The sequence below is a fragment of the Carassius carassius genome, chromosome 5 (assembly GCF_963082965.1).
Source record: "Carassius carassius chromosome 5, fCarCar2.1, whole genome shotgun sequence".
NCBI classification, from domain to species: domain Eukaryota; kingdom Metazoa; phylum Chordata; class Actinopteri; order Cypriniformes; family Cyprinidae; genus Carassius; species Carassius carassius.
In genome coordinates this window covers 10,184,937-10,200,433 of record NC_081759.1, presented here as the reverse complement: position 1 = coordinate 10,200,433, position 15,497 = coordinate 10,184,937, and the positions used below count along the sequence as shown (strand labels likewise).

Sequence of the window (15,497 nt, the reverse complement as noted above, 5' to 3'; positions counted from 1 at the left end):
TCTGTATGAGGCTGTAATGGGATACAAGACCATCAGCAAGAAGCTTGGTGAGAAGGAGAAAGCTGTTAGTGCGCTTACTTGAAAGTGTAAGGAAAAAAAAAAAAAACAATCAATTGGCCTCAGTCTGGAGATCCGTGCAAGATCTCACCTCATGGGGTAAGGAAGATCTTGAGAAAGGTGAGGGATCAGCTCTGAACTACATGGGAGGAACTTGTTCAGGATCTTAAGGCAAAACATTGATAACACACTGCGCCGCAATGGACTTAAATCTTGCAGCAACTGCAAGGCCCCCTGCTCAAGAAGGCACAAGAACAGGACTGTTCAAAGTTTGCCAAAAAACACCTAAATGATTCACAGAAGGCTTGGGAGAAAGTACTGTGGTCAGATGAGACCCAAATTTTGCTCTTTGGCATTAATTCGACTCGCCGTGTTCAGAGGGAGATAAATGCTGATTATGATCCCAGGAACACTATCCCTACAGTCAAGCACGGAGGGGGAAACATTATGCTTTGGGGTTGTTTTTCTGCTAAGGGTATAGGACAACTTCATCACATTGAGGGGCAAATAGACAGGGCAATGTACTGTAAAATCTTGGACGAGAACCTCCTTCCCTCAGCCAGAACACTGAAGATGTTGAGTCTTCCAGCATGACAATGACCTGAAACATACCACCAAGGAAACAAAGGAGTGGCTCAAGAAGAACTGCATTAAGGTCATGGAGTGGCCTAGCCAGTCTCCAGACCTCAATCCTAAAATCTGAAAATCTGTGGAGGGAGCTCAAACTTCGAGTTGTTGAACAAAAGCCAAGAAACCTTAAGGATTTAGAGAGGATCTATAAAGAGGAGTGGATCAAAATCCCTCCTGAGATGTGTGCAAACCTGGTGACCGACTACAAAAAATGTCTTACCTCTGTGCTTGCCAACGAGGGTTTCTGCACCAAGTAGCCTACTAAGTCATGTTTTGCTTGGGGATCAAATACTCATTTCACTCACTGAAATGCAAATCAATTCCTAACCTTTATATAATGTGTTTTTTTTTCTGGATTTTTGGTTGATATTCTGTCTCTATCCATTAAAATAAACCTAACCTAAAAATTACAGTCCCTTCTTTTCTTTGTAAGTGGACAAACTTACAAAATCAGCAGGGGATCGAATAAATATTTTCCCCACTGTATTCCAAATCCATATTATACAAAATAAATGAACTTGGACTTGAAAGCAAAAAGTGTAATGTTAAGATTTTTTTGGATCATTTCAGTTATTAAATTTTGATATTATAATGTATTATATTTTATTATGTTGTTTTGTCACATGGTGTAATGTTTGAGAGTGAAACAAACCAATGTCACAGATTTCACACAATGTTGCTTCTTGGATCTAATTTCTCACCTCTTGGAGGTCGATTGGCTTTTTTATTTAAAGGAATATTACAAAGAATACCGTGACAGAACATGATGTTGAGGATAAAAAAAATACTTTTAACTAATAACCAATTGAATATTCTCAAATAGTTTTTTTTTACAACTAATATACAAAGAATATTACAAAGAATACCGTGACAGAACATGATGTTGAGGATAAAAAAAAATACTTTTAACTAATAACCAATGGAATATTCTCAAATAGTTTTTTTTTAACAGTTAACTTGAATTCATAACATTTACAAGATTAAATACTATACTTTTTACACCTAGCAATTTCATTTAGACATTAAAAATATAAATACTAATTTTGTATGTCTTTGTGACTAATGGTTATTAATTAAAATGGTTAAATACAATTTAAGCTCTTTCAGTATCTGTGGTCTGGTTGATTATCATATCATATAAACTTTAAATTTGTGAATTTGTAAAACACATTTAAATGTATGCCCCAGTTTATATAAAAGATCAGACATGGGTTTGTAAGTATTCATTTACAATGTAAGCTTAAGAGAGCTGAACATTTCATAAGCAGAATTGTGAAGATTGTACTTTTGTTGAAGCACTTTCATTAATCTTTTTTTTTTTTTTTCTTTCAGCTAAGATATTAATGGGACTTTTTTCTATGTGTTTGAATTATATGTGGCATGAGTTCACTTTTCAAGTCAAAAAAGCTTTAGGAATAATTTACTGAATATGTTGAATGTCCGATTGATGCATTCAGAATTAACTAGAATTAGTGTGTCAAAAATCACAGTACATTAAAAATAAGATGTCAGAATCTCTTGAATGTATTACATTTAAATGCTTATAAATAGTGACAAATATGAGGTTGGAGCTGTTTCTATGAGCCTTAATGATAAATAATGCGCAAAAATTAAGAAATTAAGGTAAATGTTTTTATTATTATTACTACTACTACTATTATTACATTTTTTAAAAGGCAAAAGGTTAATTTGTTTGAAACACAGTAAAACTGATATTAAAATTTCCTTTTAGTTTGCCATTTAAGAAATTTTGTATTTTTATCTAATTGTTATATTATGATAAAAGAAAGTGAACCAATTTTATTCCAATTTCTCTCTCTCGATTTATGATAGAGATGTAAAATGCACTGCATTGTAGGAAATACCCACCTGTACATTATTTAATTGAAAACACAATTTCATAATATCATAATCATTATTTCATAATGATTCATATATTTAAGGCACAAATGAAAAGCTCTAGAAATCTTTAACCATGGCATTCAAAATGAAACAACTCAGTAGGACAACATGCAGAAAACAACTTGCTAAAATGTTGAGCATTTGTGTTTTCATTGGTGGTTCCCACTCAGAGAGAATATTACAGAATAGAGAATTATGCTCTTTAGAACAATTACAATCCACTTAGACTATTAAGCAACTTATTTATTTATTTATTTTGCATTTTCTTATGGTTTATATGAAAAAATGAAAAAGGTGGGTGGAAGGTAATAAAAGATAAAAATAAAAAATGTATCCGATAGAAGCTCAGCACAACTGATTTCTTTAATTTCACTTTTTTATATCTTTATTTACTAATTAAATATGAATTGGCAAACGCAATAACTTTTGAATTTGAATCATGTGTATTGCAATAATGCTTATAGAAAATTTTAAATAAAATTCTAAAATTATCCTTGTATAATGCATGCATTACAAAATACTATTCAGAGATAAAGCAAATGTAACATCTGAAAAAAATGAATTTCTCAAAATTTCTAACCTGCTACTTTTATTACTGTTTTTCTTTCCTTTTTGTTCTGTTATTATTGGTCCTGCTGTCCTCTAAACTGTACATAATAGATACAATATATAATTAAATATACACTTAATATAATTTAGTGCCAAATTTAAGAGTAAATCCTAAATTTAAAGAAATTATTGTGACAAGCTGAATGGATAGAAACAGGGATGTTGTAATTCATTTCGTTAAAATAATTTTTACAATGTAATTGTGTTGCCCTATTAATGTCTGCATGCTTTCTAGAAGTTAAATATCTAGGATGTGTATATAGACTAACTGAAATATCTTCAGCTGAATGTTACTACGTCGCCCCCTGTTGATAAACAAAAGCAACAGCAATTATAGGTACTAGATCATGGTACTTTGTTGAAGCTAATGCTTGCAGTCATCTCCGCAGGACTGATTCACCATTATGTCTACTTTGCTGTAATGTCATTTTAAATTATTGGGGGAAAGGTTCCAGCATCCGCGAATCAGCTGCATTAGCGCGCTAACAGCACTGAAATACACACTTGACAGTTCGCATTCGCATTGGAACCAAAGTAATCTCACAACATCTGGTACTATGAATATCATAGTTTTGTGAGTAGTGCCTGTGTGTCAGTATGCATATCTCTCTCTGTGAGTGAGTGAGTGAGTGAGCGCATAACTGCACAAGAAGGCATACGTGTGCGCGCGTGCGTGTTTTGTCTGTCAGTCAGCCCAATCCTTGTAAAATCACTTGAAGCAGAGAGAAATGTGATTGGGCATTATAAACATAAAAGGGAAACAAGGGCAGTAATGAATTTAGGGAAAATGAACCCTAATGGCACTGGCATTACTCGTGTTCCATATAACAAATTATTGGAAATTTGACAAGCACACCAATTTAACTCCTCATGTCTGCCTGGAGCTCGACGGAGTCCTCTTCGCCTCGCCACAGCAAGACAATTTCGGCTCATTTTCCTATTTATAACAATAGAACCAGCCATTAAGACAAATTAATGTCATTATCAAGTCCCTATGAAAAAGACAACTACCGGCGTTTCGAGCAGCTTTAGTGGCTATTCACGATAATGAAATCCGCTGTACAGCTACTGAAAAGAAACACTCCAAGTAATTATTTTCTAGTAGCTTGTTTGTCTGCCGGCCGTTCGTTTGCTTTCAGCTCAATTATCGGTGCGAGCGGTGGCGTGGAGGCGCGGAGAGAGCGGTACGGGCCGCCGAGCGAGAGGCCTAATTGGGCAATTACCGTCCCGTTCCAGGGCTTTTAGCTCGAGCTGAGTGGGGAGAGCGAGCGCGCGGCCCGGAGTACTCCACGGAGCTACACACAGATACACACTACACATACACACACACTCGGATACTCACACATACAGACGCCAACAGAGAGTGAGACGCGAACGCCGCCATCATCACCACCACCACCACACCCACATACAAGTCTGCATAGGAGCCGATAACAGAGACGCGTTATGTGAACCCGTGTCAGGCAAAGTGAACTTGCGTTTCATTTTCAAAATAGCATTAGGCCTACTGTTTTGTAACAGTGATGCATAATGCTGAAGAAAGTGGATTCCCCGACCTACACTGTAAAAAAGTGAAACTGTTCATTTAAGGAGCTTTTGGTTTGGTTGAGCCCAAGGGTCTGCAATCTTGAAGCTGCTGGAATGAAATGGAAATTCACTCAATTCTAAAACAAGTTGTTGATATTTTTGTGAACTATTCATTCATGTTCCATTTTTTATGACCTTGTCATTTTAAAAATAGCCTTTCATAACTTCAGGTAAAACAGCAGACTTTCTCTGGGCTAACACAGGCCTATAGGCAACCCCCCTCCCCACCTCCTCTTCCCATTTACTGCAAACTCACATACAGATCTGCCTTCATCCAAACAACCTATCGAAACCAAGTCGCCATAACACCAAATTTATATTTCCATAATCCGTTTCACTTAGTTGTATACATAACTGTAAGATGAAACAGATTTGATGCTATTTCTCTTGTGACTTTAAGCTGCCTTTTCATTGCTTTTGCAAACAACTGGCTATAAAGTGGTGCAAAAACAAACAAACATTAAAATACATAAAAAAATACAAATACAATACTATTAGTGTTATCAGTGATTAAATTTTTGTCTTACATCATTTAGAAGGAGTAACACCGCACTCACAATCACCAAGGTGCCAGACAAACAAGACTGAAAATCAAAAAAAAAAAAGAAAAAAAAACTGTCTGCCCACTTGAATCCTTAAAGCAAATTTAATCACCAAGTTTTCGGTCAAACGACCATGCAACTATTATGCCCTGAGGATGGTTGTTTGACCGAAAGCTTGGTGATTAAATTTGCTTTAAGGATTCAAGTGTGCAGACAGTTTATTGTCTTACATCATTTAAAAACTTTTGTAGAAAGGAGGGTTATGAAAAGAAATCAAAAATAATTAGTTGATTTTAATATTTCAGTCCCCATAATACGTTGCCTCCAAAATTAGGCAATCAAACTTAACATCATGGTCAAAAGGAGATGAAAACAGAAACACAGTTGCTTTACCAACAATTTCAAAGTTCATTACAACTGCCAGTAGGTGATGAATTGTGGTAATTGTATCCTGAGTTTGCAAACAGTGAAAATAAAGCTCAACAGCAATTAATTCACTGCAGATTGCAAGTCTGAGCTTAGGTTTCTAGTATGTGACCCTGCTTTTCACTTACACTTTCATATTGGTATTGCGGCATTTTTTCTGTTGCGCACATCTTTGGCTATTAAGTAACTACACTTGCATTCACATAGTGACACACTGGCAATAAGCCACAACATTCTAGCATTGCAGCTGCAATTATATACACATACAGTACAGACCAAAAGTTTGGACACACCGTCTCATTCAAAGAGTTTTCTTTATTTTCATGACTATGAACATTGTATAGTCACACTGAAGGCATCAAGGGCTATTTGACCAAGGAGGAGAGTGATGGGGTGCTGCGCCAGATGGCCTCCACAGTCACCGGACCTGAACCCAATCGAGATGGTTTAGGGGTGAGCTGGACCGCAGACAGAAGGCAAAAGGGCCAACAAGTGCTAAGCATCTCTCGGGGAACTCCTTCAAGACTGTTGGAAGACCATTTCAGGTGACTACCTCTTGAAGCTCATCAAGAGAATGTCAAGAGTGTGCAAAGCAGTAATCAAAGCAAAAGGTGGCTACTTTGAAGAACCTAGAATATGACATATTTTCAGTTGTTTCAGACTTTTTTGTTATGTATATAATAACACATGTGTTAATTCATAGTTTTGATGCCTTCAGTGTGAATCTACAATTTTCATAGTCATGAAAATAAAGAAAACTCTTTGAATGAGAAGGTGTGTCCAAACTTTTGGTCTGTACTGTATATATATTATAAGTAACCTCTCTCTGCATCTTCTTATTGCCCCTTCCTTTCCTCCATTCTCTTGTCTGTCTGCTCCTCTTATATTCTCTAAATTATTCTTTGTATTTACTCGTTTTACATTTTCTCTCATTCTGTTTCTCTCATCCTCTCGTCCTCTCTCTTTCTCTCTCTGGATCAGAGTGCATGTGTTAATTAAACACTCTTTCAGATCATTCGCTGTCTAAAGTGGCTCCAGAGGCAGAAGCCATTAGGTAGAAAGCCCCGCTATCTGCATCTCCCACATTTATTAAAGTGAAATTCATCCTGTAATTACCCGCCTCTGCGTTGCCCCACGTTTGCCACTCACCTCCACCATCAACACCTGCCCAACGCGACACCTTGTGCTACTTCCCATCATGCCACAGGGCCAATTAGACCTTGAGGACCCCACAAGCCGCTGAGAGCTGGATAATTATGTTAATACAAAAAAAATCATTCCACTGATAAAGGATCATTATGTAAAAATAACAGCTAATGAAACACTACCTCTGATTTTATTTGGATTAAAACAGTTGGAGGCACAATGAAGTACTGATATGAATCAGAAAATGTTGAGAGTAGCCTACTGGTGCTTGGCGAGGAAGGATTTCTTTCCCTTTTCTTCAGAATTTCAAGAGGGGATTGATGGTTCTTCACTCGAGCTGTGGAAAAGAGTTTTGGTTGATGAGAGACAATTTTGACTCCAAGGCCTGTCTTTGTCCAAGAAAATATTCGAAGAGCCTCCTATCTAAGCTGATATATATCTCTGGTATTTATATGGTATTATATTATATTAAAAATATATGGAATAATGTTTTTTATTAAATTAATTACTTTTGCATTTTCATTAATATTAGAATTTAAATAAGTTTAAGACATATTTTGCTGTGCATAATATGTCTGTGCATATTTTTCTCCTTATTCAGACGAGACAAGATTTTCACTGGAGAAAGTAATATTATGAATAGGGGCAACATTTTAAAGTAAAATAATAATAATTATAATTAGTTTTTCACGTCACAGGAACTTAATTAATGGACTGGAGTTGTTTGGTTATTCTGGATTACTGTAAAGTTTTTATCAGCTGTTTTTATCAACTCTCATTCTGGTGGCACCCATTCACTGCAGAATATCCATTGGTGGGCAAGTGATGCTTAAAATCTGTTCTGATGAAGAAACAAACTGCATCTTGTATGGCCTGAGGGTGGTTAATTTTTTTTTCTAATTTTCATTGAAGTTCAATTCAGTTAAATTCAGGTTTATCTGTATAGCACTTTTTACGATTAAAATCATTGCAGAGCAACTTTACAGAAAAGAAAAAAAATTCTATAATATTTAGTAGTAGCTTATCAGTGGTGACTGTCAGTTTATGTGTATATGGCAGAAATGTACAGAAAAATCAAAAAGACGAAATCAAGCAGGCAATGAACACTATTAACAGCAATTATCATACGATGCAATCACACTTATAGAAAAATTTGGTAGTTCTGTTTGTTGATTCAGGGTTAGCATCATCTGAGGTCCTCTGGGGGGGTGACATCATCTCTTCTCAGGTGTTCTGGATCCAGAATGAAGCTTCTGTAAATCCTACCTCGGGATATAAATACCATGGTAAAACAACAGAAACAAATAGTGACTTCATTAGCATAGCTGCTGTTCCAACAAAGTAAAATTAATAAGTTTAACCCAAGCTAAAGAATAAGAATGCGCATTTGATCAGACGCAACTGCAGTCACAATTTAAGAGATGCATTATTTGAATACTTGGCGAAAGAGATGCGTTTTTAATCTAGATTTAAACAGAGATAGTGTCTTTGAACCCCGAACATTATCAGGAAGGCTATTCCAGAGTTTGGGAGCCAAATGTGAAAAAGCTCTACCTCCTTTAGTGGACTTTGCTATCCAAGGTACTACCAAAAGTCCAGTGTTTTGTGACCTTAGGAAGCGTGATTGATTGTAGCATGGTATAAGGCTAGTTAGGTACGCAGGAGCTAAACCATTAAGGGCTTTTTAGGTAAGTAATAATATTTTGTAACTAATATGGAACTTAATATAGTCAGTGCAGAGACTGTAGAATTGGGGTAATATGATCATATTTTCTTGACCTGGTAAGGACTCTAGCTGCTGCATTTTGGACTACCTGTAGCTTGTTTATTGAAGATGCAGGACAACCTCCTAGAAGAGCATTACAATAGTCCAGTCTAGAGGTCATGAATGCATGAACTAGCTTTTCTGCATCAGAAACGGGTAACATGTTTCGTAGCTTGGCAGTGTTTCTAAGATGGAAGAATGCAGTTTTTGTAATGTGGGAAATGTGGTTTTCAAATGACAAGTTGCTGTCTAATAAACACCCAGATTTTTGACAGTAGAGGAAGTAACAATACATCCATCTAGATGCAAATTGTAATCTACAAGATTCTGTGTACTGTTTTTTGGTCAATAAATAATTAGAAAATTATTGGTCATCCAATCGTTTACATTTTTAACACACTCTGTTAGCTTAGATAATTTTGAAGTTTCATCTGGTCTCGTTGAGATAGTTGAGAATCATCAGCATAACAGTGTAAACTAATCCCGTATTTTCTAATAGTATTACCAAGGAGCAGCATGTATATTGAAAATAGCAGAGGGCCTAGGACAGATCCTTGTGGCACTCCATATTTAACTGATAATAAATTAGATTACTCTCCATTTAAATAAACAATGTTGTAGCGATCTGACAGGTACGGTCAACCCATCTTAAACCCTGTCCTTGAATACTGTATTTGTACTGTTTTGTAATCAATCTATGACTATTTCATGATCTATGTTGTCAAATGCAGCACTAAGATCAAGTAAAACTAGCAGTGAGATGCAGCCTTGATCTGTGACACAAGAAGCAAGTCATTTGTAGTTTTAACAAGTGCAGTTTCTGCGCTATGGTGGGGCCTGAAACCTGACTGAAATTCTTCATACAGATAATTTTTTTGCAGGAAGGAGCACAATTGAGCAGACACAAATGGAAGATTTGAAATGGGCCTATAATTTGCCAGTTCACTTGGATCTAGTTGTGGTTTCTTAATAAGAGGCTTAATAACCGCCAGCTTGAATGGTTTTGGGATTAATAATATTGAGAAGCAGTTCTTCGGCTTCAGGTAACAACTCTTTCAGTAATTTAGTGGGTACAGGATCTAATAAACATTTTGTTGGTTTAGATAAGTTTATTTAGGTCTTCCTGTCCTATAGTTGTAAAGCACAGCAGTTTACCTTTGGGTGCAATTAATGAAGCTGGAGTATTAGACGCAGTAGAATCTACATTTGTTATTGTATTTCTGATGTTATCTATTTTATCAGTGAAGAAATTCATAAAGTTATTACTATTAAACTGTGAGGGAATATTTAAATCGTGTTTCATCGGGTTATTTGTTAATCTAGCCACTGTGTTAAATATAAACCTTGAATTGTTTTGGTTATTTTCAATGAATTTGTGGATATGCTCAGCCCTGACAGTTTTTAGAGCCTGTCTATAGCTATATATTCAAGTGCATTATCAATGTTAAAATGATTTATGTAATGTCAGTGTTTTTTTTTTTTTTTTTTAGAAAAATTAATAGTTCAATCAACATTTAAAATAGTTGTTTTACGGTGTGTTATCTGTTCAAATAGCTAACCGTAAAAACTCTGTATAACTCTGCAGAGGAATATTCTATTCTAGCCTGACAAAATCTCTTTAGACATGTCACTCAAAATACTGTTAATAGTCTAACAAAGATGTGCTGCATTAGCAACAAACAAAGACTCATACAACCCAAAAACAGAGAGATGTTGAAAAGAAGGCAGTGTTTAGGATAGTATAAGATCCCTTTCGACAAGATACTGTGCAACTTCTGTATGGTAACATCCTTTTTGTTTGAAAGGTGTGCCACTATCCAGGGTGCCTGTAAGAAGAACTGGTATCCTTGCACTAATTAGCAAACTAGGAAGCTCCTAAGGCTGCTTCATGAATGCTCTTTCTGCAAGCGCATCTTTCTCTTGGCGCAGTCAAGCGTGTACAATTATCCACCTGCTGCTTGCAGGCGGCACATTTTTTTTGTCAACCATCTCCTTTGCGACGAAGTTCTTTCTCCAAACATTTGTGGTTCATGCCCTCACAGCTTCCTTAGTCTAAAGTCCCATTTGCTGAATAGACTGGAGGTTCATCATTATGCACTTTAGTTCTGTAATAAAGGGCAGCATTGTTAAATTCGGTCTGCATCTAACTTTTAAAATTTCTCCAATATTTAACAGGTTAAAGAAGAAAATTACACCATTACTATGTACTTAAATAGACTCAAACATTACCGAATAAATGGAACAATGCAATTATAGAAAAAAAACTTCTTTTTTTTAATACTTGCAAGTACTTTCTTTTTTTTAACACACAATTAACCATCCAATCACCCAACCCCCACAAAATAAAAAAGAATAGTCCTATTCTACTGTTCTCCTTTAAATTTAGGCTCTTTTTGCATTCAGACTCTTTCTTCGCCTTTCTTTCTATTCCTGCCTGCTCTTTGAAACTCAAACCTTGTTGATGGAAACATAACAAGCGCCTCCGCTATGGCCTATGACCTCAGCCTCTTTGCACTTCCTGTGCACAGCTCTCTGATGGGAGGGATCTGTCGGTGCACCTGCAGTTGGGCAGGTGACAGAGGAATTCTGGGTGAAATGGAGCCTTAGAAACACAGCAGCTTCTCTCTGACACGAAGGTTAAAGCCATTGAGAACAGCAAAGATTAGAGGCTCTTTGTACCCATCAGCGTTAAACAAATTAATCTATTGCTGCTCAGCTGACTGTAAAATCTCTAGATTTACTGTTTCAATGCAGCTAAGGCCTAAGCCACAGGGTCAACCCATGCTGCCTTTCCCACAATGTCTAAAACACATATTAGAAAGCCTTTACAAAGTTTTTGTCAGCTTTTTAAGACTAAGTACATACAAAGAGCTGTATGCGTATCTCTATTAGGGGAGATTCATTTAAAAAATAAATAAAATAAAACTAATATAAATAAATTGCAAACAGACAAAATAATAATTACAATAAATACAATAACATAATTAATAATAACAATTTTGTAATTTACAAACATGGATCAGAAACAAAATATTGCTCCATTTAGCATATTTTTTTAAAGTTATGTTTTGGAAGAATAGAATAAAACTGGCACAAAATATAAAAGAGTTACGTTTATTATAAAGTTGATCGTGTCGTAGTTATTTATTTATTTCATTCAATGGAGCCTTTGAAAAAAGTGTCAAGAGAGCAGTATAAAGGTATAAAGAGGACCAATGAGCGTTGTGGTCCGGGTCAAATTGTGTCAACTCGAGTTAAGCACAGACGAGCGCACAGAAGCTGACCCACGAGAGCTCAATCTTTTTATGCAATGATATGCTATTAAGAGCTCTTGGGTTATTAAATGCATTCCCAAATTAAAATGAACTAGGCTATTTATTATTGTTGTTGTTGTTACACAAACGTCTAATAACATGCGCAAAATATCCCTTCTACAAACAATTCTAGTCTTTTATATACTAGCATATTTTATACAAATTTTTTCTGCTGGTAAAAATGTAATAGCCTATAGTATTATACTTTATTTTTTCTCACGCTGCATGTTAAATAGGCTATTCAAAAGATACCGATAAATACCTTTTTCTATTAAGCAACACTTCTTTCCAAAAGTCACCTACAAATCTCAGAAAATTACATAACATTTTAAATTACACTGCAGCGGCGCGTTCAAGTATTTTAGAATGTGTAGAGAAACCGAAATGCAGGAAATGTTTATTAGGTTTTTTAAAAGAAACTGTCTGGACAGTAAAGGGAATTTAGTACAGTAGATGGCAGTAATGCAACAAATTGGATGCCAGCTGCTGCAAACCCCAAAGAAGAAGATGCAACGGCGCGTTGGCGTGACGTCACACGTGTGCGCCAAGATACGTTTGTCAGTCAGCGAAGTCTTTTTTATTTATTCATCCTGAGGTCAAATTTTGTGTTTGTGACCCAGATTATTTGTCTTGAAATTATCTGACTCATATCATTTTCTTCGTCCTTGACGTCGGTTCCGTACGAGTCTAGTGTAAGTAACTTAGCTTCGGTCAGTTTTGTGTTTGTTAGTTAAAATCAAAGGACCATACTCTTATCAAAAACTTTAATAATGGAGTAAATGGTTTTGAGAAAGTATTTTATGCTTTTTATATGGTGAATTTTGAATAAGTGTCTTGTTTGGTTTCACCAATTCTGTGCGCTTTTCATTTGTTTACATTACTGGTCAAAAGCTTTTTTACAAAAAAAAATTTAATATGTTTTTGAAATACGTTTCTTATGTTCATGAAGTCTGCATTCTCAATTGTAATATATATTCTTAATATTCCTGTAATGTAAAGCATCATGTGATACTGAAGACTGGAGTAAATTCAGCTTTGCATCAAAATAATAATTTATTTACATTTAAAAATATATTCAAATAGAAAACAGTAGCCTAATCTTACAACCTTGCTGACCAGAAGAGATGACTTTCAAGAACATAAAAAAATAAAATAAAATAAAACTGAATTATTTTAAACTTTTGACCAGTAGTGTACACTGACATTATAATCTGGGGCGGACTAAAAATATGACAGACCCTTCTTTGTAATGTTCATGACACTTTCTTCTAGGATGTCTCTGGGATTCCTGAGGTTTGTTTTGAGTCAGGCACTAAGCCCCAGTCCTCTTCGACCCGTCAGCCTGGTTGCCTCACGTCTGGCTAGGAACCCATCAACCCTCAGGCCAGCATGTTCTTGCCACTTCTCCACAGACACTGAGGGCGGGAGCACCAGTGTGTCCGATTTCCAGAAGGAAACTAAAAAGTCGGACCCGAGAGCACGAGTCACTTTTGCCAGCGTGGGTAGGAAGATTGGCCAGCGTCATATACAGTTATTGGGTGAGGATGGAGAGGAATTGGGTACAATGCACCGTGCTGATGTGATACGACTGATGGACGAAACAGGGCTGAGGCTTGTTGCCATAAATGATGATTGTGATCCTCCATTATACAGACTGATGAAAGGGAAACAGATCCACGAAGAGCAGATGAAACTTCGAGACACACAGAAAGCCAAGAAAGGTGCCTTTCAGTCCAAAAAAAAAAAAGCTGAATATATGATCAAAGCTGCAATATTGCTGTCATACTACAGTGAGAATCAGACTCAAATATCCAACAATTCTCCAATATTTAAAAAAAATATACTTTATCACTTTAAGTGATAGTTGAGCCAAAAATTTACATTCTTATATTATTTATAGCTCTTAAGTCATTTTGGGGTTAGTTATTTTGTCATGCAAATGTATGATTTCTGTATCTCTAGCTCCTTATTGTGCTTCATTGAAGAAACTTTTTATTGCGTCTGCAGGGCTTGTCCAATCAAAGGAGCTAATTTTTTCCTCCGATATATCCCTTCGTGACTTGGACACTAAACTGCGTCAAGTTGTCAGCTGGCTGGAAAAAAACAACCACGTCAGACTCACCATCAGAGCAGGAACTGACGGTGGCACACCACTGGTATGGAAACAGAATATGCATTTGTTTAGTAATTCCGTCTATTTTTCAGTTGTCCATCAGCTATGTTTGTTGTTTAAAGTGAATAGTGTTTCACTGTGCACAAAGAAAGTCTTTAGTTGAAGGAATGTCCCAGAATCCAAACAAGACTAATTACAAATATCTTGTCTCTGACACTGCATATAGTAATAACTTTTCTTTACATAAATATGCATATGGTGGAAGTCTATGGGACAAGTTTACCAGAGAAACTAACAAATAAAGAGCAGTGTGAGCAATTGCCAGTTTTGGCAGTTTATTCCACTACAGAAGAACAGAGAATGTTAAGATTCTGGAAAGTGACTTTCTACCTTCTGTGCTGTGTATTACCAGCCAATATATGCAGCTCTTAATTTCATAGCATTTATATACATCTTCCATACAAAAAATGTGAGCTATCTGAGCTGTAAGGCTGTGTAAATCATCGTTTACCAGTGAGACTACCATTCTGGATTATGAGTTAACTGATGAAAATAAATAATTTTGAGAATCATTGTGTGTATTAATGTTTGTTCCAATACAATGATTTATGCCATAGTAATATTTTTTACGATTGCATAATTTTTGTTTTGTTTTTTGTTTTCCTTCTAAACAGGACAAAGTCTTAACACAGATGGTGGAGAGGATATCAGTGCCTGTTGGCTTTGTTTCAAAACCTTCAGTGGTTCGTGGTGGTCGTGCTGCCATGTGTGTCCTTCGGCTTGCTTCTGCTAAAGAACTGCAGAAAAAAGGAGCAGAGACTTCGAACAAGAATTTAAAACATGACTCAGAGACCCCAGCATCTCTTCATAACTCAAATGACTTTAAACAACAATAAAAATCTATGCAATTTCAATACAAAAGTGTATTTTTTCAGTCTCCAAAAACTATTGCTTTGGAAATTGTGCTTTAGAAAGTTACTTGGGTTCACCGTAATATGACTCATGAGTCTAGACCACTGGACTCTACACTAACAGCGGTTCTAAAAGGTGAACCACTGGATTTGCAGGGTCATTAAGTTCAGAATACATTTGATTTTGTTTGGCTGACAATGCTCTCTGATTTAATGGGCTCAGAACTGTGGGAGGTTTCTGGGAAGTCAGAGCTGAAGAATGCAACTGACCAATTAATTGAGGATTCATAGTAGTTTCTGATTGGCTACTTTTGTGGCACCGAAGATACACGTGAATTTGAAGTTTTTGTTTGATGTTTGTTTTTTGCTTTGTGCCACTCAGACAGGATGCCAGGGAGCGTTTTGGCCAGGGTTTCAGCTAAAAGAGACAATAAGGTATGTTATTTTCATATTAAAAATATGAAATATATAATTCTTTAAACACCAATTGTTTGA

General features: G+C 36.0%; 1 protein-coding gene across 1 annotated transcript; it reads left to right on the top strand.

The window, feature by feature from the left end:
- The first annotated feature begins 12,481 nt into the window (after nucleotides 1-12,481).
- On the top strand, nucleotides 12,482-15,038 carry mtif3 (mitochondrial translational initiation factor 3). The gene is made up of 4 exons (XM_059549729.1): nucleotides 12,482-12,670; nucleotides 13,251-13,699; nucleotides 13,986-14,134; nucleotides 14,766-15,038. The coding sequence occupies exons 2-4, from the start codon at nucleotides 13,252-13,254 to the stop codon at nucleotides 14,985-14,987; spliced, it is 819 nt and encodes a 272-aa protein (XP_059405712.1). The 5' UTR covers nucleotides 12,482-12,670; nucleotide 13,251; the 3' UTR covers nucleotides 14,988-15,038.
- Nucleotides 15,039-15,497: the final 459 nt, after the last annotated feature.

Bases quoted from the DNA above. Each gene is read 5' to 3' on its own strand.
- mtif3 (XM_059549729.1), top strand. From the start codon at position 13,252: ATGTCTCTGGGATTCCTGAGGTTTGTTTTGAGTCAGGCACTAAGCCCC. The intron at 13,700-13,985 runs GTGCCTTTCAGT...TTGCGTCTGCAG, and splicing joins CACACAGAAAGCCAAGAAAG to GGCTTGTCCAATCAAAGGAG. The intron at 14,135-14,765 runs GTATGGAAACAG...CCTTCTAAACAG, and splicing joins CTGACGGTGGCACACCACTG to GACAAAGTCTTAACACAGAT.